Source organism: Erpetoichthys calabaricus, chromosome 6 (assembly GCF_900747795.2).
Source record: "Erpetoichthys calabaricus chromosome 6, fErpCal1.3, whole genome shotgun sequence".
Classification (NCBI taxonomy): Eukaryota; Metazoa; Chordata; class Cladistia; order Polypteriformes; family Polypteridae; genus Erpetoichthys; species Erpetoichthys calabaricus.
The window spans coordinates 113481620-113507260 of NC_041399.2; the positions used below are offsets into that span (position 1 = coordinate 113481620).

The following is a 25641-nucleotide window of genomic DNA, read 5'->3' on the forward strand; positions in this document are numbered from 1 at the left end:
AGCACAAGCGCGTTCATTATTTATTTATTAAAATGGCCACTTTTCCAGAGCCATGGACCTGCTATACCACAAGTCATTGTCACTTTTGGATCAAATGACATACATAAGAGCAGTTTTGCTGGAAAAATTTAAATAGTTATGTGCCAAGGTGAAGAGCAAACCTGTCAAGCTCAGCCTGTGGCTCATATCTTGGTATAGGTTTATAAGGCATTGGGCTTCTTTTGGAACAAATGGGACATGTTCCGCCATGACAGGTTACATATGAACTGGAACGGCACCAATGTACTGGGGAGGCATATGAATAGGTTAGTCAAGGATCGTTTAAACTAAGGAATGGGGCTCAGAGAGTTTAGGACAGGTCAGATTTAGAACTGTTCATTAAGGGACAAACAGTAGTGAAACAGCAAATATGCAAAGTACCCTAATTTGTAGATCAAAGTTAAAATGGCCAACTAAAATAAGTAACACATTAATAATTGCTAGCTCGAATGCTAGGAGTATCAATAAAACAACTGAGTTGGAGCTGTATGTAGAGGAGCATAATTATGATATACCAATAACAAACCTGGCTAAATAGCAAAGATGGGAATGAGTGTAGCTAGCACAGGGGTTCTCAAACTCAGTTCTGGGGGATTCACTGTGGCTGCAGGTTTTTGTTCCAACCAGCTGCTGTTTTTAATTGGATTTCTGGGCTAATTAAGGGAACTATTATTTCCCAGATTCTGTGTTTTGGGACTAATATAGAAATTAGAAAACTAAGTTTGGTTAAAAAAAATGCTAACATTTACTAAGCAGTTAATTGGGGATAATATGTTTTTCTTTTTAACAATATTTTCATCTTGATTTTCTATGTGTTCTAATTGTTTAATTAATCCATTATTTGCTAAATAGAGGGTCTGATGCTAAAGTAGTTCAATTCGCTGTTGTTTGCCTGGGTGTCTGCTCTGCTTGTTTTTAATTGTCATTATTAAGATACAAGGGAGCAAACTGCACAGAGAAAGTGCAAAATATAATGAAATCAACAAAAGGGAGTTAAGCATTTAAATCTATAGCAAAAATAGAAATATTTCTAAATGTCTTATAAATTTAAAAATAAGAATAAGAGAAGAGAAATAAAGTACCAGGTAATTAATTGAAATCAGTGTTATCAGTTTTTATCACTGATTATGAATCTGGTTGGAACAAAAATCTGAAACCACAGTGGGCCCCCAGGATCGACTTTGAGAACCCCTGGTGTAGCAGATGGTTGCACACTTTTCAGGAAGGATAGACAAAAAAATACTGGGGCCGTTGCAATTTATGTAGAACAGAATTTAAATGCATTCTAGATTCAACTAGATAGTATTAGAGACAGAGGCTTTATTTTATATAAAATTAGTAGTAGTATTATTATTCCGTTATATGAAAAGGGTAATTATGCAGATCTAAGTAACTGTAGACTAGTAACAGTAACCTTAATATGCATTAAAGGTAAATTAAAAGAAGACATTAATAAGGAGAAGATTGTGTAGCACATGGCAAGAACAGAAGCTTTAGGGTGCAGTCAGCACAGGTTTAGAATGGGAAGGTTGCGTTTTAAAAATACGGTAGTGTTCTATCAAGAAGGAACAAAAGAATGCGATCAGTTATCACGGTGCAGGTCAGCTGCATGCTCCCTCTTCATTCTTGGAAGCCTCTTGAACCCGACAACGTCAGTACCGTAACAGAGATGAGCTTGGCAGATGAGGGCAAAACACACATAAAGCAAAGGGATGGTGAAAAGTGCTCAAGTGCTTTTGTTTTTGTTAGTAATTTTTTAATAAAACGAGTCCCAAAGTGAAATGCTTCAAAAAGTTAATGAATAAATAATCCATACAAAAGTATTCATGTGGAGGATTAAAGCAGAATAAATAAGTCCATTAAAATGTGGTTTAAGTTCTGGCAGGGGACTGTCCTTTCCTCCCAAGCCTCTTTGGCCTCCACTGCCTTCCCAGTGTTCTATGGTGAGTCACTCTTTTTAACATGCATCACTCTGGCTCCCTGAGTTGCTCAACCAGAGCAATCTCTCCTTCAGCCTCCGGGTGTAATCCGCTCACTCCGCTCAAGGGGTTCTCCTTCCTAGCTGCCTCCCACTCTCGAATTTACTCACATACACAGGCTCATTCTGCCTCCTGCCTTCTCCTGTCTCTCTTCATTTAACCTCTGTTATCTTCTTGGTTTGTTTTTTTTTTTTTTACTCAGTTTTTTTTCTCTCCCTCTCTCACACTTGCGCGTCTCTTTTAAAATGGGAACGTGGCACAGCTGTGGCAATCAGCAGCTCCCAGCGTCAATTAGGGTTGCGGGCAGTCTTGTACCTGTGCACTAAGTGCAAGGCCGTCCTCTTTCGCATCATGCATGGGAACCGCTCCTGCCACGCTACTACTCCCCCCCCACACGAAGACGCGAATACGGTGATTATTTAAAAGATGCCAGTCAGCCACAAACCTCACTTTCCCACATCAGTGTGGTGCATATATTATTATCTTGATTTTCAGAAAGCATTTGATAAAGTTCCACATGAGAGATTGGGCATCACACTAAAAGAAGTGGGAGCTCTGGGTGTAGTATGTAGATGGGTGCAGAAATGGCTGAAACACCTAGGACAAAGGGTTATGGTGCAAGGATCTATATTATATTTCTCAGCAGTGACCCCTGAGGGACAATACTCTTAACATTACATAGTTCTGATGATAATAAGGATAATATAAGTATGTTTTTATACATAATGTATCTTGATAGGAATACAGGTAACAGCTTGGTTATAGGTATTTTTCAAGTCAAAGTTATTTCCTCTCAAATATGGTATATATGCATTTGCCAGGCATAACTATGTCCTAAAGTTAAGTGTTTTCTATAGTATAAATTTTATAAAATACATAGTTGATCCTGGTGTTTTATAATGCAATTTATGGGGCACAGGATTTTCAGAAAACAAAAACCTAAACCTTACCGACTTAAAGGATAAGTTTGATATTTTTCAAGTTTGTAGGTGATGCCAAGCTAGGTGGATTGGCAGATAATCTACTTTCCTTTGAATTATTACAGAGGTACCTGGAGAGCATACAGGCTTGGGGCAGAATTGTGGTTGATGAAATTTAATGTAAGCAAATGTAAGGCGTTACATGGATTTTACATGAGGTTTGAAACTCAAAATTACTGCTTATGAGAAGGGATAGGAGTCATAGTGGACTCGTCACTATCATCTTACAGACAGTGTTCAGAACTCACTAAGACGGGTAACAAAATTTTACTTTATTATGCTAAGATGTATAGAGTATGCCTAAGGTTTATAACACACTAGCTTGACTTCACCTGGAGTACCTTGTGCAGTTTTAGTCTCCAGGGTATACTGTATATAAATGACATAGCAGTGCTAGAAAAAGTCCAGAGAAGCATGAGTAGTGCCATTCCAGGACTAAATGGGATGAGTTATGAGGAATGATTAAAGAAGGTAAATCTTATATGTTTAACCAGATGGAGATTACGAGGAAACATGATCGAAATATTTAAAATTATAAAAGGAATCAGTACAGTAGATCTAGGCATTTACTTTAAAATGAGTTCAGTAAGGAGACGGGGGCACTGTTGGAAACTTTTTAAAATTAAACTTTGCACAAGTGTTACACTTTTCATCACACACAGCACTGTATACAGAATGAACAAGTTACCAAGTAAGGGTGGTAAAGAGTAGGATTTCATGGGCATTTAGAACTTGATTTGATGTTGTTATGGAGGAATTCGGTGGATGGTATGAGTGGCCTGTTCTTGCCAATTGTTCTAATGTTCAAAAGAAACAATTAAGTGTTCTGAATCTTAAAGTGTCTCAGTTGAAATAAAGGCTGAACTGAAATATGCCATTAACAGCAGTAACTGATTACTAATTAACAAAGTGGCTATAGAATTTTTTTTAAACTGCTGTGTGAGCATTAATGTACACTACCAATGTTTAGCTTAGTTATTGTTTTTTGGTGTGTGTTTTTTTTTCTTTGCAAAACATTTAATTTTACTGTTCTTAAAGGATAACTTCAGACAGGTTCCTATTTTTATTACAGGTTTACCTCAGTTGCCATTAATCCCAAGAAATCGTCAGCCAGATTTAAATGATCTTCCATACCAATGGCCAGATCATGGGAACAGACTCAGGTTTGTTTTTTAGCCTAGCAGATCATAACAGTAACTAATGGTTGATACTAGCAGTTATATCAACAAATGCTTGTATATTTCCTGTATGTATTTATAAGGAACTGTAAATCTGAGCTGGGATGCAAGTTTCCTGTGTTTAAACTTGCTTATTTATGTGATAAACGTTTATTTCACCCAGGAACTCTGTGGTTAAAATATATATTTCCACCTTTTAGGTTCTATATAATTTGACCTGGAAAACCCTTCTATGGAAATTAATATGTATTGTCATAAATGCTATTTGTTCAGGCTAGAAAAGTTTAATATATACTGTAGCCTCCTTAACGTTACATTTTTATCTCAATAAAACATGCAATTTGTGCCAGAAGATTTAATCATGCCCGGGGCCGGAAATAAAAGACAAAGAGTAGGACAGCTGCTGAACAGTCTTTTAAGTGTTTGAAGTGCCGTGTGAGATGCAGATCACGCGGCACAGCAGCAGCAGCAAGCCAGCAGCTGATCGAACAAAGAGGAGGTACAAAAAAAAAAAACTCTGTTTCCCATTGTATCACCGTTTAAGAGGGGGTTTCGGAGGAGCAACTGTGTCTCCTTGGGGTGCGTTCAGCCCCTCTCTTCACAACGCAAGCGTCAGAGACGCAAAGTTGCTGCCGTGTAGTGAAGGTCGGGTGGGGTTGGCGAGCAAAGCAAGCAGGGGGGAACCCCCTAATGATGATAATAATAATAATATGAACAGCACACTGCACATGTATGAGTGACAGATTCATTTCGTCATCACTGATGATGAAAGACATTTCTTATGAGACACCATTATGAGGCTAGAAGACGCGTCTACACTGTTGCCCAAGTAATGCTCGGGTCTGACGTTGTTGGCACTTTTACAGCCCAAGTAAACCTTGGGTCTTACGTGAGATGTGTCTATACCGTTGCCTGAATGACACTTGGGACTAACGCTTTTAGAATGGTTTTACAACTCGAGTGATGCTCGGGTCTAACACTAAGGAGGTTAATAAGGCAACAGTCTTATTATGGCAATGCTAGTAATTAATAGACTGAATTTGTACTGCAACCTTTTTCTTAGTTTCGATCTCTTAATTGGGCCAATGTGAGTGTGTGTGTTGTGAGAGTGGATGCGGCCTTGTCCATGGTTGATTCTTATTTTGGACCCAGCACATGCAAGCTGGCAACCTGCTTCCAGCAACTCCAAACTAGATAAGCAGGTACTCAGTAGGTTGTAGCAACCGCAAGATACGGGATCGCGATTCCTACACTTCACAACCCAAAAGGGAAGTGGATGATATTTGAAGGATAAAATAGCATTAGCATTGGTCCTCGGCCCCTCTTGTCCCCAATGCATGCCCTTAAATAACTAGCAAAAAATCACGCGTAAAAAAAAAAAGTGGGACTAATAAATATATTGAAATTTGCTGTTTACATTTACTTGCCCGGTGCCTGAGTGCTCATTAGTGAACCCCTTCCCCAGACGCCCTCCCCAGCGGCCAAATCCTAACCCACGTTTTTTTCTTTTTAAGGGGAATGGCGCACTAAGGAAGGGAGAAAACAATAATATCGTCTATATAGACAAAACATATCTTCCCGATCAACCCACGCAAGACCTGCTCCATCAAATGCTGGAAACTTGCCCCTGCATTTTTCAGCGTTTTGATGGAGCAGGTCTTGCGTGGGTTGATAGGGAAGATATGTTTTGTCTATATAGACGATATAATTGTTTTCTCCCCTGACCTTCACCAACACCTCCGGGATTTGGACCTTGTCTTTCAGCGTCTGGGGCAAGCCCGTCTGACATTAAATGTGAAGAAGTGTCGCCTCACACAACCGCAGATTCATTTTTTAGGGCATGTGGTATCGGGAAGGGGCATTGAGGTTGACCCTAAGAAAACCTCAGCTATTCAAAACTACCCTCCGCCCTCTGATCTAAAAAGTTTACAAAGGTGTCTTGGTCTTGTGGGCTGGTATCACAAGTTTATTCCACGGATGGCTGACATAGCTGCCCCGCTCAACCAGTTGAAGAAAAAGGACATTTCCTGGAACGGGACCACAGAGTGCCAGGAGGCGGTGGACCAACTAAAGGCAGCACAGCCATGTCCCCCCATCCTGGCTCAACCGGACCAACAGTTAACTTTCTAAGTACACACTGATGCCAGCAATGTAGGGCTTGGGGCGGTACTCACGCAAAATATGGATGGAATGGAGAAGGTGATTGCCTATGCATCTAGGAGTCTGCGAGGCCCTGGAATCAACTATTCTGCTTCTGAAAAAGAGTGCTTAGCTGTGGTTTGGGCAATAGAGAAATGGCGTCATTTTTTAGAAGGGGTGGAATTCGAAGTATATAGGGATCACAATGCCCTGACCTATACTTGTAATCAACCCAAAGTGTCATCACGCCTTACCCGGTGGGTATTTCACCTTCAATCATTTACATTTAAAGTTTTTTACCGGAAGGGATGCAGCAACATTGTCCCAGATGCATTGTAAAGAATACCAGAGATGACAGGGGTGGTGTGTGGCTATAGCACAAAGCCAGTGGTGTGCCCTGCCTCTAAGTTTGCAGGATATAGCACAAGCTCAAGATACCTGTCCTTCATGATTGGAGCTTAGGGAGAGTGTTGCTAAGGCTGAACCTGGCCGCATTCATTTCAAGGAGCTGCAAGGGGTGCTATATAGGTCCGTACCATCTAAGAGCAGGGGCACCAAGCTCCAATTGGTACTCCCAGAAAAATATATACTGGAATTTCTACACTATTATCACAATAGCCCTTTTGGTGGACACCTGGGGAAGTTTAAAAACCCTCGGTCATCGGTCCGCAAAGATGTGTGGGATTACATTAAAAAGTGTCAGATTTGTCAAAAGTATAAAACTCCACCTGGTAAACTAGCTGGGGAGCTTCAATCCATGATTCCTTCGGAGCTGGGAGAGATGTTGGGAGTCGACTTGATGGGACCACTGCCATCTTCTGCCACCAAGAAAACTATTGATGGTGGTAGTCAACTATTTTTCTAAATGGGTAGAGCTTTTAGCTCTGCCCTATGCTAAGACTCACAGGATCCGCTCCCTCTTAAAGAATGAGATTTTCACTCGGTGGGGGGGGTCCACAAGTTTATTGTATCAGACGGTGGTCCTCAGTTCACCAGTGAAATAATGGTAAAGTTATATTTAGCTTGGGGGGTAAAGTGAAGATTGACAACAGCATACCATCCCCAGAGCAATCTAACAGAGAGGGTGAACTGGACTCTAAAAACAATGGTTGCATCCTATGTTGGAGATTGTCATCAAGACTGGGACAAATGGCTTCCTGAATTACAGTTTGCCATTAACACGGCAGAGCACGAGGCTTTGGGTAAAACTCCTGCACTGGTTGCCCTGGGTCATCAAATCAGAGGCCCACTTGATCGGTTAATGGAATCCATTCCTTTGCCAGATAAACCCCAATATCGTATGCTGGCAACCCTAGAGGAGTTGTGAAAGAAGGCACAGGCTAGGTTGGTGAAGTCAACCTCAAGACAAGCCAGGTATTACAATGCCCGTCATCGGAAAGTGCACTATGAGGTGGGAGACTTGGTCTGGGTTCGAACTCATCACCTGTGTGATGCTGCTCGTAAATTTACCTCTAAGCTTGCGCCCAAATGGTTAGGACCAGCTATTATTTTAAAGCAGCTTGGACCGAATAATTACTGGGTACAGAAAGGAACTAACTCGGAGTCCAAAATAGATATGGTTAATGTAAGTGACATTAAACCATATTTTGGTCCCCCTTTGGGGGGGGGGGGGGGGGGAACTACAGTTAGGTCCATAAATATTTGGACAGAGACAACTTTTTTCTAATTTTGGTTCTGTACATTACCACAATGAATTTTAAATGAAACAACTCCGATGCAGTTGAAGTGCAGACTTTCAGCTTTAATTCAGTGGGGTGAACAAAATGATTGCATAAAAATGTGAGGCAACTAAAGCATTTTTTTAACACAATCCCTTCATTTCAGGGGCTCAAAAGTAATTGGACAAATTAAATAACTAGAAATAAAATGTTCATTTCTAATACTTGGTTGAAAACCCTTTGCTGGCAATGACAGCCTGAAGTCTTGAACTCATGGACATCACCAGATGCTGGGTTTCCTCCTTTTTAATGCTCTGCCAGGCCTTTACTGCAGCGGCTTTCAGTTGCTGTTTGTTTGTGGGCCTTTCTGACCGAAATTTAGTCTTCAACAAGTGAAATGCATGCTCAATTGGGTTAGGATCAAGTGACTGACTTGGCCTTTCAAGAATTTTCCACTTCTTTGCTTCAATAAACTCCTGGGTTGCTTTGGCTGTATGTTTTGGGTCATTGTCCATCTGTATCATGAAACGCCGCCCAATCAATTTGACTGCATTTAGCTGGATTTGAGCAGACAGTATGTCTCTGAACACCTCAGAATTCATTCAGCTGCTTCTGTCCTGTGTCACATCATCAATAAACACTAGTGTCCCAGTGCCACTGGCAGCCATGCATGCCCAAGCCATCACACTGCCTCCACCGTGTTTTACAGATGATGTGGTATGCTTTGGATAATGAGCTGTTCCACGCCTTCTCCATACTTTTTTCTTGCCATCATTCTAGTAGAGGTTGATCTTGGTTTCATCTGTCCAAAGAATGTTTTTCCAGAACTGTGCTGGCTTTTTTAGATCTTCTTTAGCAAAGTCCAATCTAGCCTTTCTGTTCTTGAGGCTTATGAGTGGCTTGCACCTTGCAGTGCACCCTCTGTATTTACTTTCATGCAGTCTTCTCTTTATGGTAGACTTGGATATCGATACACCTACCCCCTGGAGAGTGTTGTTCACTTGGTTGGCTGTTGTGAAGGGGTTTCTCTTCACCATGGAAATGATTCTGTGATCATCCACCACTGTTGTCTTCCATGGACGTCCAGGTCTTTTTGCATTGTTGAGTTCACCAGTGCTTGCTTTCTTTCTCAGGCTGGACCAAACTGTAGATTTTGCCACTCGTAATATAGTAGCAATTTCTCGGATGGGTTTTTTCTGTTTTCGCAGCTTAAGGATGGCTTCTTTCACCTGCATGGAGAGCTCATTTGACCGCATGCTGTCTGTTCACAGCAAAATCTTCCACATGCAAGCACCACACCTCAAATCAACTCCAGGCGTTTTATCTGCTTAATTGATAATGACATAACGACGGACTTGCCCACACCTGCCCATGAAGTAGCATTTGAGTCAATTGTCCAATTACTTTTGAGCCCCTGAAATGAAGGGATTGTGTTAAAAAAATGCTTTAGTTGCCTGACATTTTTCTGCAATCATCTTGTTCACCCCACTGAATTAAAGCTGAAAGTCTGCACTTCAACTGCATCTGAGTTGTTTCATTTAAAATTCATTGTGGTAATGTACAGAACCAAAATTAGAAAAAGTTATCTCTTTCCAAATATTTATGGACCTAACTCTATGTAGCAAGGCTACATAACTTGACAGTCAGGTTGGCCTGCTGGACTGTCTGTCACTTTACAATGTTGGCTGGGAGGGTGTTTGTAAATAGCCCTTCAGGCACTTTTGATGACGTCCCAGTGCTGGGAGGATCCCGCCCGGTAAATATTCCAGCTGCCTGTTGCTGGCGTCATGTTTCCATAACAACCGAGAAGGGAAAGGATGTTGTGGCGGGAAACTTTTTTCTTTTTTAAGGGGAATGGCAGATCAAGGAAGGGAGGAAAAAAAAAAGGAAGGAAAAGGCTGAAGGCAAGGAGGCAACTATCTACACTCTAAGAATCATTCAGGATCTTACTTCACCCAGGGACGTCTGCTATTTGTGGGTGGCCACCCCGAAGAAATAATCGGGTGACGAATCCCCAAGAAGAGGCCAGGTACTGGTGTTCTCTGGGTGCTCCCATCTGGTGAGTCGGATTCATGAGTTGTGTTTCTTCGTGATAGTCCGCGGAGAAGCTGTTTCGCCAGAGGACTGTTGTGTTTCCTCCTGCCATACGGTAGGAACTGAACTGCAGGGTTTTTCTCCTTATATGTGGACTACATTAAATCTTTCTTTTTGCGTTCTCAGAGAACAGTTTTTTTATTTACTTTTTTTTTTGTCTGTGTCAAACCGGGGGTTAGGATTTGGTTGCTGAGGAGGGCGTCTGGGGAAGGGGTTCACTAATGAGCACTCAGGCACCAGGCAAGTAAATGTAAACAGCAAATTTCAATATATTTATTAGTCCCCCTTTCTTTTGCGCATGATTTTTTGCCAGTTATTTAAGGGCGTGCACTGGGGACAAGAGGGGCCGAGGACCGAATATGGTAATGCTATTTTATTCTTCAAATATCGTTCACTTCCCTTTCGGGTTGTGAAGTGTAGGAAGCACGATCCCATATCTTGCGGTTGCTACAAGGAGAATGACTGTGTGGATGTTTTAATAGCATTTTTAATATACTTTTGAATTTGAGACTAGGGCTGGAGAAGAACACATTTCCAAAAATTGTCAGTGTTTGTTTTGTTTATGTGCATTTCTTCTGTTTCAAAGGGGTGATGATGAAATTGTAGTGGAGAATGAAGCACATCCTTCTCAGGGGGCAGATTTGCAAGATGTTTTGGCACGTGCAGCTTTGGAGCGTTTACATCAAGTACCTCAACTCGGTGAAGCACATAGCTGTGAGCTTCCTTCACCCCCTAAGAGATCTTTCAAGGCTCCTAGTTTGCCTTCACTCAGTAAACTGGCCATAAAGGCCACTGTGTGTCTAATGACAGGTAAAAACATGAATTTTTGTGTTTATTCTGTCCATCTTTTTCTTGTATAACTGAACCAGCTCAGTACATTAAATAGACTGGCCAGTTCCAGGTAAGAATAAATACATTAACACTAGAATCCCTGAAGCCTACCAAAAAACTTGTAATCCCAGGCCACCGTAAATTCCTTTGCACCTCTTCTTATCAGCATTTTTTGTTTTGCAAAAATGTTGATCTGCAGAAGCAGCAAGCAGCCTACTATCCCATCAATATACACCCCCAGGAGATGGAGCTGAAGCCAGTCACAAAATTCTCAGAGCTCAAGTGTGTTTATCTAGGTGTGAGGTGCCTGGAATTGTATTGGGTAAATATTATATCGTTATTTGGAATACATACATTTCATGTATGTTCCATGTCTACAAAGATCTGTGTAAATGTAGGGTGACAGGAAATGCAAGGCAAGAAATGCTGAACGCATACTTAAAATGAAGTTTTTCCATGTTATACTAATATTGACGTAAAGTGTATAATGTGTGAAGACTAGTTCAAATATCAAATGAACACGTGCTTTTATTCAAGAATATAACCAAAGGAAAAAAACATTCAATTTTCATGTTGCTGTCAATGTGTTAAAAATACCAAGCTCAAATGTCAAAATCGACAGAAAATTGATGTTTATTCTTGGATAGTGCAGAGGTAAGAACTGTTGCCTTATAACCAAAAGGTTCTGGGTTTGAGTCTGGGCGCTCTGTATTTTTAGTAGTGAGCTGCTATTATTATTACTAAAATATAATAAAAAAAAACATACATTTGACTGAGTCTGTACCACCTGGTGTAAATTTTCGCTATTTGTAAAAGTTAGCAATTTTTTTTTTTTTATTATTATTATTCAGTTTTTTTCTATCCGTGACATTCACATGGTACAATGAACCTGCCTCTCCCTCTCTGAGTTGATGGCATTTATGTCCATTCTTTTCACAACAGCAGCGATGACCACAGTTGATGCCTGCTCAGAACTATTTCTTGAATAAAAGCGCATGTGTTTATTTGATATTTAGACTAAAGTTTTCACACATTATACACTTCACGTCATTATTAATATAACATGGAAAAAGTTTCTGTTTTAGGTATGTGTTCAGCATTTCTTGCCTTACATTTCCTGTCATCCTACGTTTACACAGATCATTATAGACACAGAACACACATGAAATGTATGTATTCCAAATCACGTTATATTATTTACCCTATACAACTCCAGGCACCTCACACCAAGATAAACAGACTTGAGCTCTGAGAATCTTCTGTGCAACTTCAGCTCAATTGGCAGGCAATGGGATAGCAGGCTGCTTGTGCTGATTGACACATTTGCAAAATAAAAGATGCTAACGGAGAGGTGGGAAGGAATTTAAGGTGACTTGAGGGATTCTAGTGTTAAATTATAATTTATAAAAGTGCACAGCTGATATGTAATAAATTGCATCATATTAGGTCCAAAGTTTTTAAATTTTCTTATAAACGTAAAAAAAAAATGAAAAATCCTAAATTAGAAAATGTATTGCAAGATGGGGAAGAATGTTTTACTATACTAAGGACGAAAGTTTTCTTTCAATATTCCAATCAAGAATAATAAAATGTAATTCAAGTAAATTTGTTACCTGAATATAGTTAGTCTTTTCCCAAATTAAACCTGCGGGTTGTACATTTTTTTGCAGTAAACGGAAGGGGTGTGTGGGTTATACAAAGGTGTGGGTTATCTAAACATTTGTAAGAGCAATTCTTGTTCTTTCTGCAATGAATGATGATCGGGTAATGTGTATAAGACTCCTCTTTATGCTTTATAGGTCCACAACAACAACAACTCTAACTCTAACGACATAAATAATTAGAATCAAAATCATAATACTAATAATTCTGAGAAATCTTGTAATTGACTGAAAATTAAACTCTTGAATAAAACAGAGAAGCCAGCAAAGCATTCATTGGAATATTTACTGCTCCCATTTTGTGGCGAACCCCCTAAAACATTACAAAAATGAAAAAAGTAGTTTTCATTTTTTTTTCTTCATTTTTTTTTCATTCACTGAAGTGGATGCATATGTGCAAATATGAACTGCTACAGGTGCATCAATTAGGTTAAGCAGTGCTTTGTTTTTTGTGCACTGCAAAAACACCTTCTTTCGGCTGCTCCTGTTAGGAGTTGCCACAGTGGATCATCTTTTTGCATATCTTTTTGTCCTCTGCATCTTGCTCTGTCACATCAATCACTTGCACGTCCTATCTCTCTCACCACATGCATAAACCTTTGCTCAGGCCTTCCCTCAGCACATGTCCAAACCAATGCAATCTTGGCTCTCTGACTTGTCTCCAGACCGTCCGCCCTGAGCTGACCCTCTAATGTACTAATTTCTAGTCTTGTTCATCCTTGTCACACCCAATACAAATCTTAACATCTTTAACTCTGCCTCCTACAGTACCGTCTCCTGTTTTTTTGGTCAGTGCCACCGTCTCCGCCATCCTGCAGACCTTCCCTTTCACTCTTGCTGATGCCTGTCTGTCACAAATTACTGTTGACACTCTTCTCCACCCATTCCACCCTGCCTGCACTCTCTTTTTCACCTCTCTCCCGCAATCTCTGTTAGTCTGTACTGTTGATCCCAAGCATTTAAACATCCACCATTGCCAACTCTACTCCCTGCATCCTCACCATTCCACTGACCTCCCTCTCATTTACACACATGTATGCTGTCTTGTTTCTATTGATCTTCATTCCTCTCCTCTCTAGAGCGTTTTTCCATGGGGTCTTCTCATCCTGCTCCCTACTCCAGTGTTAAATTAATAGTTAAAGTGTAGATATGTAAACAACAATCTGTTTGTTAATTTAACACCAACGATTCATGTAACTAAATAATAAAAGTTTTTTTTCTTTTGTTTGTAATGTAAATTTGCTACTTGATCTTTTTTCTTGGTAAAATTTCCATTGCAGAAACAATATTCAGTCGCTTGAACACAAAATGGTATTACTCAAAGTTCCATCTGTCATACCCACTGCAGCATTTGCGTGAAGTACATGGACTGCTCACGTGCAGTCTCATCACTGAAAAATAAACAGCAAAGTACAACTCATAAAAGTGATCCAGTGGGAGCATTTGTATAATTTTTTTCCCCTGTACATGTCTGCAAAGCTCCATTTACATAACCTTATTGCAAGAAAGCGTGTCAATAAAAATTACATTATGGAATTTATATTTATATATACACACAAGTCACTTTCTTGAACCTTAGAGAAGACGCCGAGTCCACAGGCTTCAAGAAAATCAACTTTATTCCAATCAAAACAGGAACAGTCAGTGTCTTTTTCAAACTGGAGCTACCACTTTAATGTACACAGACACCGCAAACAAGCAGTCACAGGGCCAGGTTAGTGGCTGGGTCAAACTGTTCCCTGCATCTCACTCACTGGCCGACCGGCATGCTGTGCAGCGAGGCTGAGAACCTGCGGTTGCCTCATCGATGGACAAGCAATCCCTGCCTGTGTTGACAGAGTTTCGGCACACAACTCGGTTGAGTGGAATTTCAGGAATTTCTCAAAAAAATCACTATTCAGTACCCTCCACTATTATTGGAACCCCTTGTAAAAAATTTGTATGAAAAAAATGTTTCCAGAAGAACAGTCATCTTTCTCTGAAAAAATGAGAAATACGATTTTTAGTTGAAACATGTTCATTCAAAGAAAAACAAAACCCTCATCAAGAAATAAATATTTTTAACAAAAACACATGTGCCACAATTGTTGGCACCCTTGCATTCAATACTTTAACCTTCCTTTGCCAATATAACGGTATGGAGTCTTCTCTTGTAACCTTTTATAAGGTTGGAGAATACAGAGCATGGCATCAGGGACCATTCTTTTTTTACATAATCTCTCCAAATCATCTAGGGTCCTAAGCCCTCTCCTGTGTATTCTCCTCTTCATCTCACTCCACAGGTTTTCATTAGGGTTCAGGTAAGCGGACTGAGTTGACCATGGCAGAACTTTGATTTTGTGGTCAGTTAACCCATTGCAGGGTTGATTTGGACGTGTGCTTCGGGTCATTATCCTACTGGAAGATCCAATGCTGACCCAGTTTTAGTTTCCTGGTGGAGGTAGCCAGGTTTTCATTTAAAATCTCATATTTCATGGAATCCGTGATGCCATGTACCCTAACAATGTTTGTAGGGCCTTTGGAGGAAAAATAGCCTCAAAGCATCATAGAACCTCCAACATATTTCACAGATGGGATAAGGTTCTTGTCATTATAGCCATCCTTCTTTTCACACCAAACCCACTTTGCATGTTTATTGCCAAAAAGTCCAATTTTTGTTTCATCAGACCATAGAACACGGTTCCAATCAAAGTTGTCGTAATGTTTTATAAACTCCAAGCGCTTCCGTTTGTGGACAACTGACAGAAAAGGCTTCTTTCTGGCATACCTTCCAAATAATCTGTTGCCATGGAGGTGCTGTCTGATGGTGTTGCTGAAGGCTTGATAACCCCAGGATTTTACTTTTTGTTGCAATTCCCCAACAGTGATCCTTGGAGATGGTATTGCCTCTCTCACCATCCCTCCGTAACTGTACACGTGGGTAAAATAAACTTGGGTCCTCTTCCAGGCAAGTTTATCACTGTTCCAGTTGATGACCACTTTTTTATTATTGCCCTAACTGTAGAAATGGGCATTTTCAGGCGAGTAGCTATTGTTTTATAACCATTCCCTGAGTTATGAAGGGCAACACACTTTTCCCTCATTTGGACTGAGTGTTCTCTTTTCTTTCCTTGATGATGGCCAGCTAAGGAAATTTTGTTCTGTGTCTCATCACCTTTGTATCCCAGTTAATCAGAAAGTCATTGATTTTAGCTGGAAAGTTCCTATACACTCCAATCAACTTAACAATGAGAAACATGCTTCAGTTACATTGTTACACATTAATTTCAAAGGGTGCCAACAATTGTGGCACATCTGTTTTTTGTTAAAAGTATTTATTTCTTAATGAGGGCTTTGTTTTTCTTTGAATGAACTTGTTTCAATTAAAAGTCAGATGTTTCTCATTTTTTCAATGCAAGCAGTGATTTTTTTTTTCCCCCAACTAATCTTTACAAGGGTAACTGTGTATTTATATATTCATAGCATTTGTAGTTAGAATCACAATCTGATTGTATGGGTGGTTACCTACCAGGTAATGCATGTGGTTGGTCTGCAAGTCGGCAAACATCCGCCACGCCCTCTCAGTTGCGAGAAGCAGATCATAGAATGTTACATAGTTTACTGTCAAATAATGCAAAGAGTACACAACACGTGTTTCGCCCTTATTTGGGCTCGTCAGGCGTACACACGCCACACTCCACTCGCGGGGTTCGAAGTGAAGCCCCTTTATGTTGCGCCACAGCGTGTGGTTCATTTATTTGACAGTGTGGAGATCGGAGTAATTACATTCATAGCATTCGTAGTCTGAATCACGATCTGATTGTATGGAACCACACGCTGTGGCGCAATGTGTGTACGCCTGATGAGCCCAAATAAGGGCAAAACTTGTGTTGTGTACTCTTTGCATTATTTGACAGTAGACTATGTAACATATATAGGTAAAATTCCGTTACAACGAACTGCCAGGGACCTAAAAAATATTTTGTTGTAATGAAAATTTAGTTGTAATGAGATTCTGTATTTGTTGCTACAGTGCTTTCTTTAACTTGTGTCCAGGCGTTTGCAATAATTTCAATAGCTTCTTTCACGTTAATTTTAATCTTCTCCTGTCTACAAGTTATGCTGACGAGAATTTTTCTCAGCATTTCCTTGCGAGAATTCACTTTCACCATGCAAATGATGCCCAAACCCAATGATGATGCACTGCTGTGCAATTGGGTGGGAGGAATTCAAAGCGAACATTATCAAAATGCAGAAGCATGTTGTGGGCAGCACAGTTATCAATCAGAAGCCGAATTATCCTTTTCTTCTTCATATTGTGAGGTTTCTGAACTCCCCTCCACCATAAAAAAAAACACACACCCACCCACACCCAACGGGAACGTCATGCTGAAGTGCGTCCAGAAGCGCGATTGCCGTATCTGTGGAAGATTGTGCGTTGCCAAGGCACCACAGAAGCGAATCCTAAAAGGTCATGGTCGTCCTAGAAGTCCCTTTCTTACACCCCAAAACACGAGGGTGAGTCTCAGTACTTTACCAAAACCAGCTTTATTCAGCTTGAAACAGGAACAGCACGGATATTTATTGTAACGGGATCTGCCACTCTCCTATAAACAGACACAGCAGTCAGACAGGGTTGTGACCAGGTTAGTGGTCAAGTAATACTGTTCCCTGCATTTACAATGTTCCTTGCATCACCCATTGAGATTGTTTCTGTTTGCTTCAGTGCCAAGCTGCATCAGAGCTGTGAGCCTGCTGTTGCCCCGGCAACAGATAAACAGTCTTCCCCAGACGCGGCGATCGCATTTCGGGACGCTCTTCGGTTTGTTGTCCAGTTGGGGGAGGTCACAAGAGAGTTTAGAAACCTCACATTTTCTTGAATGAGTGCCACATTAACACTAGAATTACCAGAGCCTGCGAAAAAACTCGTAGATCCGTCCCACCTTAAATCGCTTCGCACCTCTCCATCAACATCTTTGGTCTTTTAAATGTGTTGATAAGCAGCAAGCAGCCTACTATCACATCCCCCACCACCACACAGTTTTCTCAGCTCAAGTCTGTTTACCTGCGTGTCCGTTGCTTAGAGTTACTGTATGTAGAGTGAGAAGTCAAGCAAAATAACACCTTTTATAAATACTGTACCGTTATTTGGAACACATGAATTTCATTTCTATGTAAACACATCGTTATAACAGAAACGTTTTTCATGTTTTAGTAATAATTGACAAAATGTAGACATGAAGTGTATAATGTGTGAAGCCTGAATTCCAAATATCAAGTACTGTAAACACTTTCACAAAAGATACAAATATAACTAAACAACTGCACTTCTGTTCAAGAATATAATTGCAGAAAAAGAACCTGCGTTAGGGTGCGACATTGACACAAATCTGCTACAACCGCTTCGGTGTTGTAGCGGTATCAGCTGTTGACTGGCAATCTAATCTTCACGGGTTCGACCCCGGACGAGTCTGTCTTGAAAAGTGAACTGCTCTTATTCTTACCATCTCGGAATAAAAACGTAAATTTGATTTCAGTTTATAACAGCTGGTGTAGCTGCAAAAATATAAGGTGTCATCAGGCACGGGTAAGACGCGTGTCAAAAGAATTCTCAGAGTCCAAGAGTTCGTTTTAAAGGTTTTTAATGAAAGTTAAAAGCGAATAATCCAAACAAGAATAAAAGAAAAAATAGTTACACACGGAGAATAAAAGGCAAAAAAAGGGAAAAATGAATCTTCTGTAAACTTAGCTTTTCTTGAAAGACTTTAGTATTTTTATACTTAAAGGTTCTTAATTTCTTCTTTCCTACTTAAAAGTTCTTAATTTGTTCTTTTCTACTTAAAGGCTCATAAGCCGGTTGGCACATAGGCAAGTGCCCAGGCACAATAACATGCGGTCACGGTTAAAAACCGTATGCCTCTATACCTTATACAAGGCAAGGATGACACTAACTAACTGAAGAATAATGTTTACTCCAAGCTATTAGAAATGGCAAGAACATACCAAAACGATTCTATTCACGGGGTTTATAGGAACCTTTATGCATTGTCATCTAATAAACATTCATGAATCTTATAGAACAAGGAAAATGGCTCTTACAGCTGGTGTAAATTTATGATACTTATAAAGGTTAGCTTTGTTTTTTTTTTATTCAGTTTTATTCTCTGTCGCGTTCACGATCTCACCCCCTCCCCATCTGACACTGCTGTTTTCACGTAAAGACACGCTATAACAGAGTTGAACTCAGATCATGACGACGGTTCTACATCGGAGCAAGGATGCACGTCGCACTTTTGCCTTCTCTGTACTTTGTATATGTACACGGGAAGCTCTGCAGTCTACTTGTGACTTTACGCTGTAGGAATTTATTTACTTACTTCCTACAGCGTAAAGTCACAAGTAGACTGTAGAGTTTCCTGTGTTTGATCGACACGGGCATGCTCAAAAAATATGTGTAATGCCATGAAAGTGCCTGCTGACACTTTAGTACGTAAGCAATAGTACGAGAATGCAGTTAGACTTTTTTTTTTTTTTGGGCACATACACCGTCCATATCTAAACACTAGCGTGGAGAGTCACTTGCGTACTGAAGAGTCTGTAGCTGCAGGTGGAAGCTGCAGTCGCTGTACTTTGTATATAACGGCCAGATCGAATGTTATTTACTTATTTAGCTTGATTTATTTACTTACTTCCTACAGTGTAAAGTCACAAGTAGACTGCAGAGCTTCCCGTGTACATATACAAAGTTACAGCGAAGGCAAAAGTGTGACGTGCATTCTTGCTCCGACGTAGAACCATCGTCATGATCCGAGTTCACCTCTGTTATAGCGCGTCTTTATGTGAAAACAGCAGTGTCAGATGGGGGGGGGGGGGGGGGTGGGATCGTGAACACGACTGAGAGAATAAAACAATAAAAAATAAAACCAAAGCTAACCTTTACAAGTATCATAAATTTACACCGGCTGTTACAAATTGAAATCAAATTTATGTTTTTATTCTGAGATGGTAAGAATAAGAGCAGTTCACTTTTTTAAGACCGACTCGTCCGGGCTCGAACCCGTGAAGATTTGATTACCAGTCTACAGCTGATACTGTTGCACCACTGAAGCGGTCGTAGCAAATGCGTGTCAATGTCGCACCCTAACGCGGGTTCTTTTTCTGCAATTATATTCTTGAATAGAAGCGCACTTGTTTTGTTATATTTGTATCTTTTGTGAAAGTGTTTACAGTACTTGATATTTGGAATTCAGGCTTCACACATTATACACTTCATGTCAACATTTTGTCAATTATTACTAAAACATGGAAAACGTTTCTGTTATAACGATGTGTTTACATAGAAATGAAATGCATGTGTTCCAAATAACGTTAGAGTATTTATAAAAGGTGTAGTTTTGCTTGACTTCTCACTCTACACAACTCTAAGCAACTGACACGCAAGTACACAGACTTGAGCTGAGAAAACTATGTGGCGGTGGGGGATGTAATAGTAGGCTGCTTTCTGCTTATCAACACATTTAAAAGACCAAAGATGCTGATGGAGAGGTGCGAAGCGATTTAAGGTGGGACGGATCTACGAGTTTTTTCGTAGGCTCTGGTAATTCTAGTGTTAATAGGAATGTTTCTTGAACAAGTATCACTGAACCACATAAAAAGTGCTTTTTTCGGCATCTTCAAATGCAGAAGTTCACATACATTTGCAACCCGAGATTTTTCTTCTATTTTTGCTTGGTCTTTCAAGAAAGTTGACAGTGTTGATGGCGAAATTCCGAATTCACTGGCAACGTCTTTTTTTCATTTTGCTGCAATCGATAGTTGCAAAAATGTAAAGTTTTTTTTCTAATATGAACTGTTATTGTTTTTTCGTGTCTGCCGTTTCTATATGAGGGTGACAATGAGTTCAATTCCAATGGATGTTTTTCAAGTGTTGACGAGCAATAAGCAAAAGATATCACTGAAAACCACCGAAAACAAAAACAGCAAAAAAATAGTACGACGAAAGTCTGAAGAAAGAAATTTTTTTTTTTTTTTTTTTTTACAATGTTTCTGTTTGGGGATCGTTGTGCACAACTGAGCTGCGACCACAGAACTAACTGCAATGTGGATGATTCATTCAAGCATTTCAAGGTCACTTTATTGTAATGAAAGTATCTGCTGAATTTACTTCGTAGTAACAAGATTTCTATAGACTCGTGTCATATGGGGAAACTGTCGGGACCATAAAAATACTTTGTTGTAATGAAATTTTCGTTGTAAAGATATTTGTTGTAATGCAGTTTTACCTGTATATATAATACACACACACACACACACACATATATATATATCTATATATATATCTATATATATATATATCTATAATAATAAAAGGCAAAGTCCTCACTCACTCACTGACTGACTCATCACTAATTCTCCAACTTCCCGTGTAGGTGGAAGGCTGAAATTTGGCAGGCTCATTCCTTACAGCTTACTTACAAAAGTTAGGCAGGTTTCATTTCGAAATTCAAAGCGTAATGGTCATAACTGGAACATATTTTTTGTCCATACACTGTAATGGAGGAGGCGGAGTCACGTATCGCGTCATCACGCCTCCTACGTAATCACGTGAACTAAAAACAAGGAAGAGATTTACAGCACGAGTCACACGCGGGAACGAAGGTAAATGACGTTTATTTTTGACTGTCTTTTAATACTGTGTAAGCATACATATTAACACATGTGCAATTAAACGTGTGCATTTACGGGGTGATTTCTCAGGCTTAAAAGCTCACCTTTTATCAAACGCGGGAACAAAGGTAACTGACGTTGTTCAGTGTCTTTTAATACTGTGTAACCATACATATTAACACATGTCCAATTAAACGTGTGCATTTACGCGGTGATTTCTCAGGCTTAAAAGCTCGCCTTTTACTAAAAAGGTAAATGCAAAACTATTTTCAATCAGTTTATTGAAACGCTCCCGTTAAGGATTGCAATAACATATTCGCGAGATAAAAGAACGAAGTAGGAGGAAATGGAGGAACAGCCGCAAACAGCGAAGAGCAAAAAATTTATTAAACAATTGAGAACGGAGCGAGTTAAGCATACAAGCATGTTCATAAGGGAAACAAAGCACGGTGTAAAACGTAAGTTTAAATTAAGTTTATAGAAACGCTCCCGCTGCGGATTGCAATAACATATTCGCGAGATAAAAGTTTAATGAGAAGACACGAGGTATAAACGAACCACACGCCGTGGCGCAACGTTAGGGGCAACAGTTTCAACCATTCTATGATCTGCTTCTCGCAACTGAAAGACGGCACATGGCGGATGTTAGCCGACTTGCTGACCGCAACGTTAGGGGCTTCAAGTATGGCGCTGACGCCACATCTCAGTGCCAACACTTTGCAGACTGTACTTAAAAGACACGCCCTCCTCACTGGACAGTTAAAAACACCAATCAAACTAACGATGACATCAAGTATTACCCAATCAAAAGTAGGAAAGGAGGCATCTTCATTAAATGTGTGTGGGATGATTTGCATGAGACGCTGCTTTAAAAAAAAAATGATAAAAAAAATACGGGATAAATCCCGTCCAGTATTGATTCAAAACGGGACACGCAATTTCATTCTCAAACGCGGCACGATTCCGTATTTTAAAGGACGGGTGGCAACCCTACAGTGCCAGGTAACCACCCATACAATCACATTGTGATTCAGACTAGGAATGCAATGAATGTAATTACCCCGATCTACATACAAGGCGAAAGTCTTGCAACATTCAAAGATGATGGTTTGGGATAATTAGTACTTATTAAGTACAACATTGAACATAAAACAGCTTATGAAGCCTTGAACCGAAAAAAGCAAGATCTCAGAGATTGTAAAAAAAAAAAGGAGGTAATGTCGTTTTACTCGCTGTAGATTTTACTCAAACATTACCAATTATTCCACGAGGGAGACCAGCAGATGAACTCAACGCGTGTTTAAAATCCATGCTTCTCCCACGGTCGGTTATATGTCGCTTGTGTTCTCGGGTAGGTACACCAAAAAATGTATACATTTAAGCATGTAATGGGCAAAGAAAAAATGAGGTATACCCGAAGGCACTGCAGTAGTACTCAATGTAACTTTACTTCTTAAATGTTAATGTTTTACTGTTTAATAATTTATACGCTTCTTATATATTGTTCAAATTCTTTTATGAAAATACCAGTGACAGCGCAATGCACGATAACATGGAGTGAATACACCATATGCATCTGCCCACGGCCGCCCTGGTGTGCGCAGATAGGAGTTGATTCTAAAATAAAATAAACATAAAAAGAGTAATACATTCATCACCCATAAAGCGGATAGCAGACGTGACGTATTATATGTGTACCACATTTCAAGTCAATACGTGAAACGGTTTGCAAGCTACATGTGATTTAAAATCCTGGACAGACCAACGAAAAGCCACGGTAGCAAATTATTGAAGAAGATTTTACTGTTTAATAATTTATATTTATATGAAATGTGCTTCTTATATATTACTTCATATTCTCATATGATAATGATGTTAATGTTGTTTATATTGATTTCTATGTTATTGTAAGTGCATCTATGTGTGTATATGTATGTATATGTGTGTGTATATATATATATATATATATATATATATATATATATATATATATATATATATAAAAAATATGTGTATATGTATATATAATATATCTGTATATGTGTGTATATGTGTGTGTATATGTATATATATATATGACAGCAACACTCATAACAATGACAACACAATTACATTGACAATCATGTTACGTTATTTTTAAAATGTTTCCTTTACTTTTTCATAACCTCTTTAACACACTACTTCTCCGCTGCGAAGCGCGGGTATTTTGCTAGTATATATATATATGTAACTGCGCAAAAAATTAAAGGGACACTTTGAAATTACATCAGAGCAATGGGGAAAAAAAAATCATGCCTGATATCTATACTGATGTGGACTGGGTAATGCGTTATGAACGAAAGGATGCCACATCGTTTGATGGAAATGAAAATTCTCAACCTACAGAGGGCTGAATTCAAAGACATCCTGAAAATAGAAGTGAAAAATGATACGGCAGGCTAGTCCATTTTTCAGAAATTTCAATTTAGCAACTCTAAATTTTACTCAGTAGTTTGTATGGCCCCCACGTGCTTGTATACATGCCTAACAATGTCCGGGCATGCACCTGATGAGACAACGGATGTTGTCCTGGGGGATCTCCTCCCAGATCTGGACCAGGTCATCACTGAGCTCCTGGACAGTCTGAGGTGCAACCTGATGGTGTCGGATGTCCCGAAACATAATGTCCCAGAGATGTTCTATTGGATTTAAGTCAGGTGAGCGTGGGGGCCAGTCAATGGTATCAATTCCTTCATTCTCCAGGAACTGCCTGCATACTCTCGCCACATGAGGCTGGGCATTGTCATACACCAGGATGAACCCAGGACCCACTGCACCAGCACAGGGTTTGACAATGGGTCCAAGGATTTCATCCCAATACCTAATGGCAGTCAAGGTGCCATTGTCTTGCCTGTAGAGGTCTGTGTGTCCCTCCATGGATATGCCTCCCCAGACCATCACTGGCTTACCACCAAACCGGTCATGCTGAACGATGTTACAGGCAGCATAACATTCTTCACGGCTTCTCCAGACCCTTTCACGTCTGTCACATGTGCTCAGGGTGTACTTGCTCTCATCGCTGAAAAGCACAGTGTGCCAGTGGTGGACCTGCCAATTCTGGTTTTCTATGGCAAATGCCAGTTGAGATCCACAGTGCTGGGCAGTGAGTACAGGGCCCACTAGAGGATGTCAGGCCCTCAGGCCACCCTCATGATGTCTGTTTCTGTTTGTTTGGTCAGAGACATTCAAACTAGTGGCCTGCTGGAGGTCATTTTGTAGGGCTCGGGCAGTGTTTATCCTGTTCCTTCTTGCCCAAAGGAGCAGATACCGGTCCTGCTGATGGGTTAAGAACGGCCCTGTCCAGCTCTCCTAGAGTAACTGCCTGTCTCCTGTTATCTCCTTCATGCCCTTGAGACTGTGCTGGGAGACACAGCAAACTTTCTGGCAGCGGCACGTATTGATGTGCCATCCTGGAGAAGCTGGACTACCTGTGCAACCTCTGTAGGGTCCATGTATCGCCTCATGCTACCAGTAGTGACACTGACCATAGCCAAATGCAAAACTAGTTGAAAAACAGTCAGAAAAGATGAGGAGGGAAAAATGACAGTGGCCTCCACCTGTTAAACCATTCCTGTTTTGGGGGTTGTCTCATTGTTGCCCCTCTAGTGCACCTGTTGTTAATTTCATTAACACCAAAGCAGCTGAAACTGATTAACAACCCCCTCTGCTACTTAACTGACCAGATCAATATCCCAGAAATTTCATCGACTTGATGCTATACTCTGATTAAAAAGTGTTCCTTTAATTTTTTTGAGGAGTATATATATAAATTAAGTGCACTCATTCATCAAACTTGTTTTTTCCTGCAGCTATACTTTTTGTTTGTACCATGTTTTGATTCATCAATCAAAACCTGGTACTCTGTAGAACCCATTCTCTTAAGTAGGTTTGGTGGGTGAAATGACTACTTTATTTTTCAAGGTGTGTTTCATTTGTATCACATGCATTATCACTGAAATAAATAGATTAAGAAGATAAATATGCAAAAAACACATTTTCAACAGCACAGTTAATTATTATTCATTATTATTAATATTACTTATTTGCAGTACTTTTATTTCTAGCAATTTACAAGTACAGTGATACCTTCAGATACGAGTTTTAATTCTTTCCGTGACCGAGCTCGTAAGTCAAAATGCTTGTATCTCAAATTAATTTTCCCCATTGAAATTAATTGAAATGAGATTAATTCGTGCCAGCCCCCAAAAAACCACCCCAATTTTTTGTTAAATGTTTTCAACATAAGAAAAATGTATTTATAATGAACAAATATTGTATACAAACAAAATAAAACCTAATACATAAAAGAGAATCTAAAGAAATAAACAGATGTTGGCAAAGCCGATTAGCATATTGTAATGTTTTTTTCTTTTACT

At 39.8% G+C, this 25641-nt stretch overlaps 1 protein-coding gene across 1 annotated transcript in view; it reads left to right on the top strand.

Annotated features, from left to right (window-relative positions):
• Positions 1-25641, top strand: part of si:ch73-173p19.1 (uncharacterized) — a 156460-nt gene that overhangs the window by 86852 nt on the left and 43967 nt on the right. Inside the window, exons 8-9 of the mRNA XM_028803868.2 lie at positions 4071-4161; positions 10675-10898. Coding sequence (XP_028659701.2) covers positions 4071-4161; positions 10675-10898 — 315 coding nt within the window. The remainder of the gene's footprint in view (positions 1-4070; positions 4162-10674; positions 10899-25641) is intronic.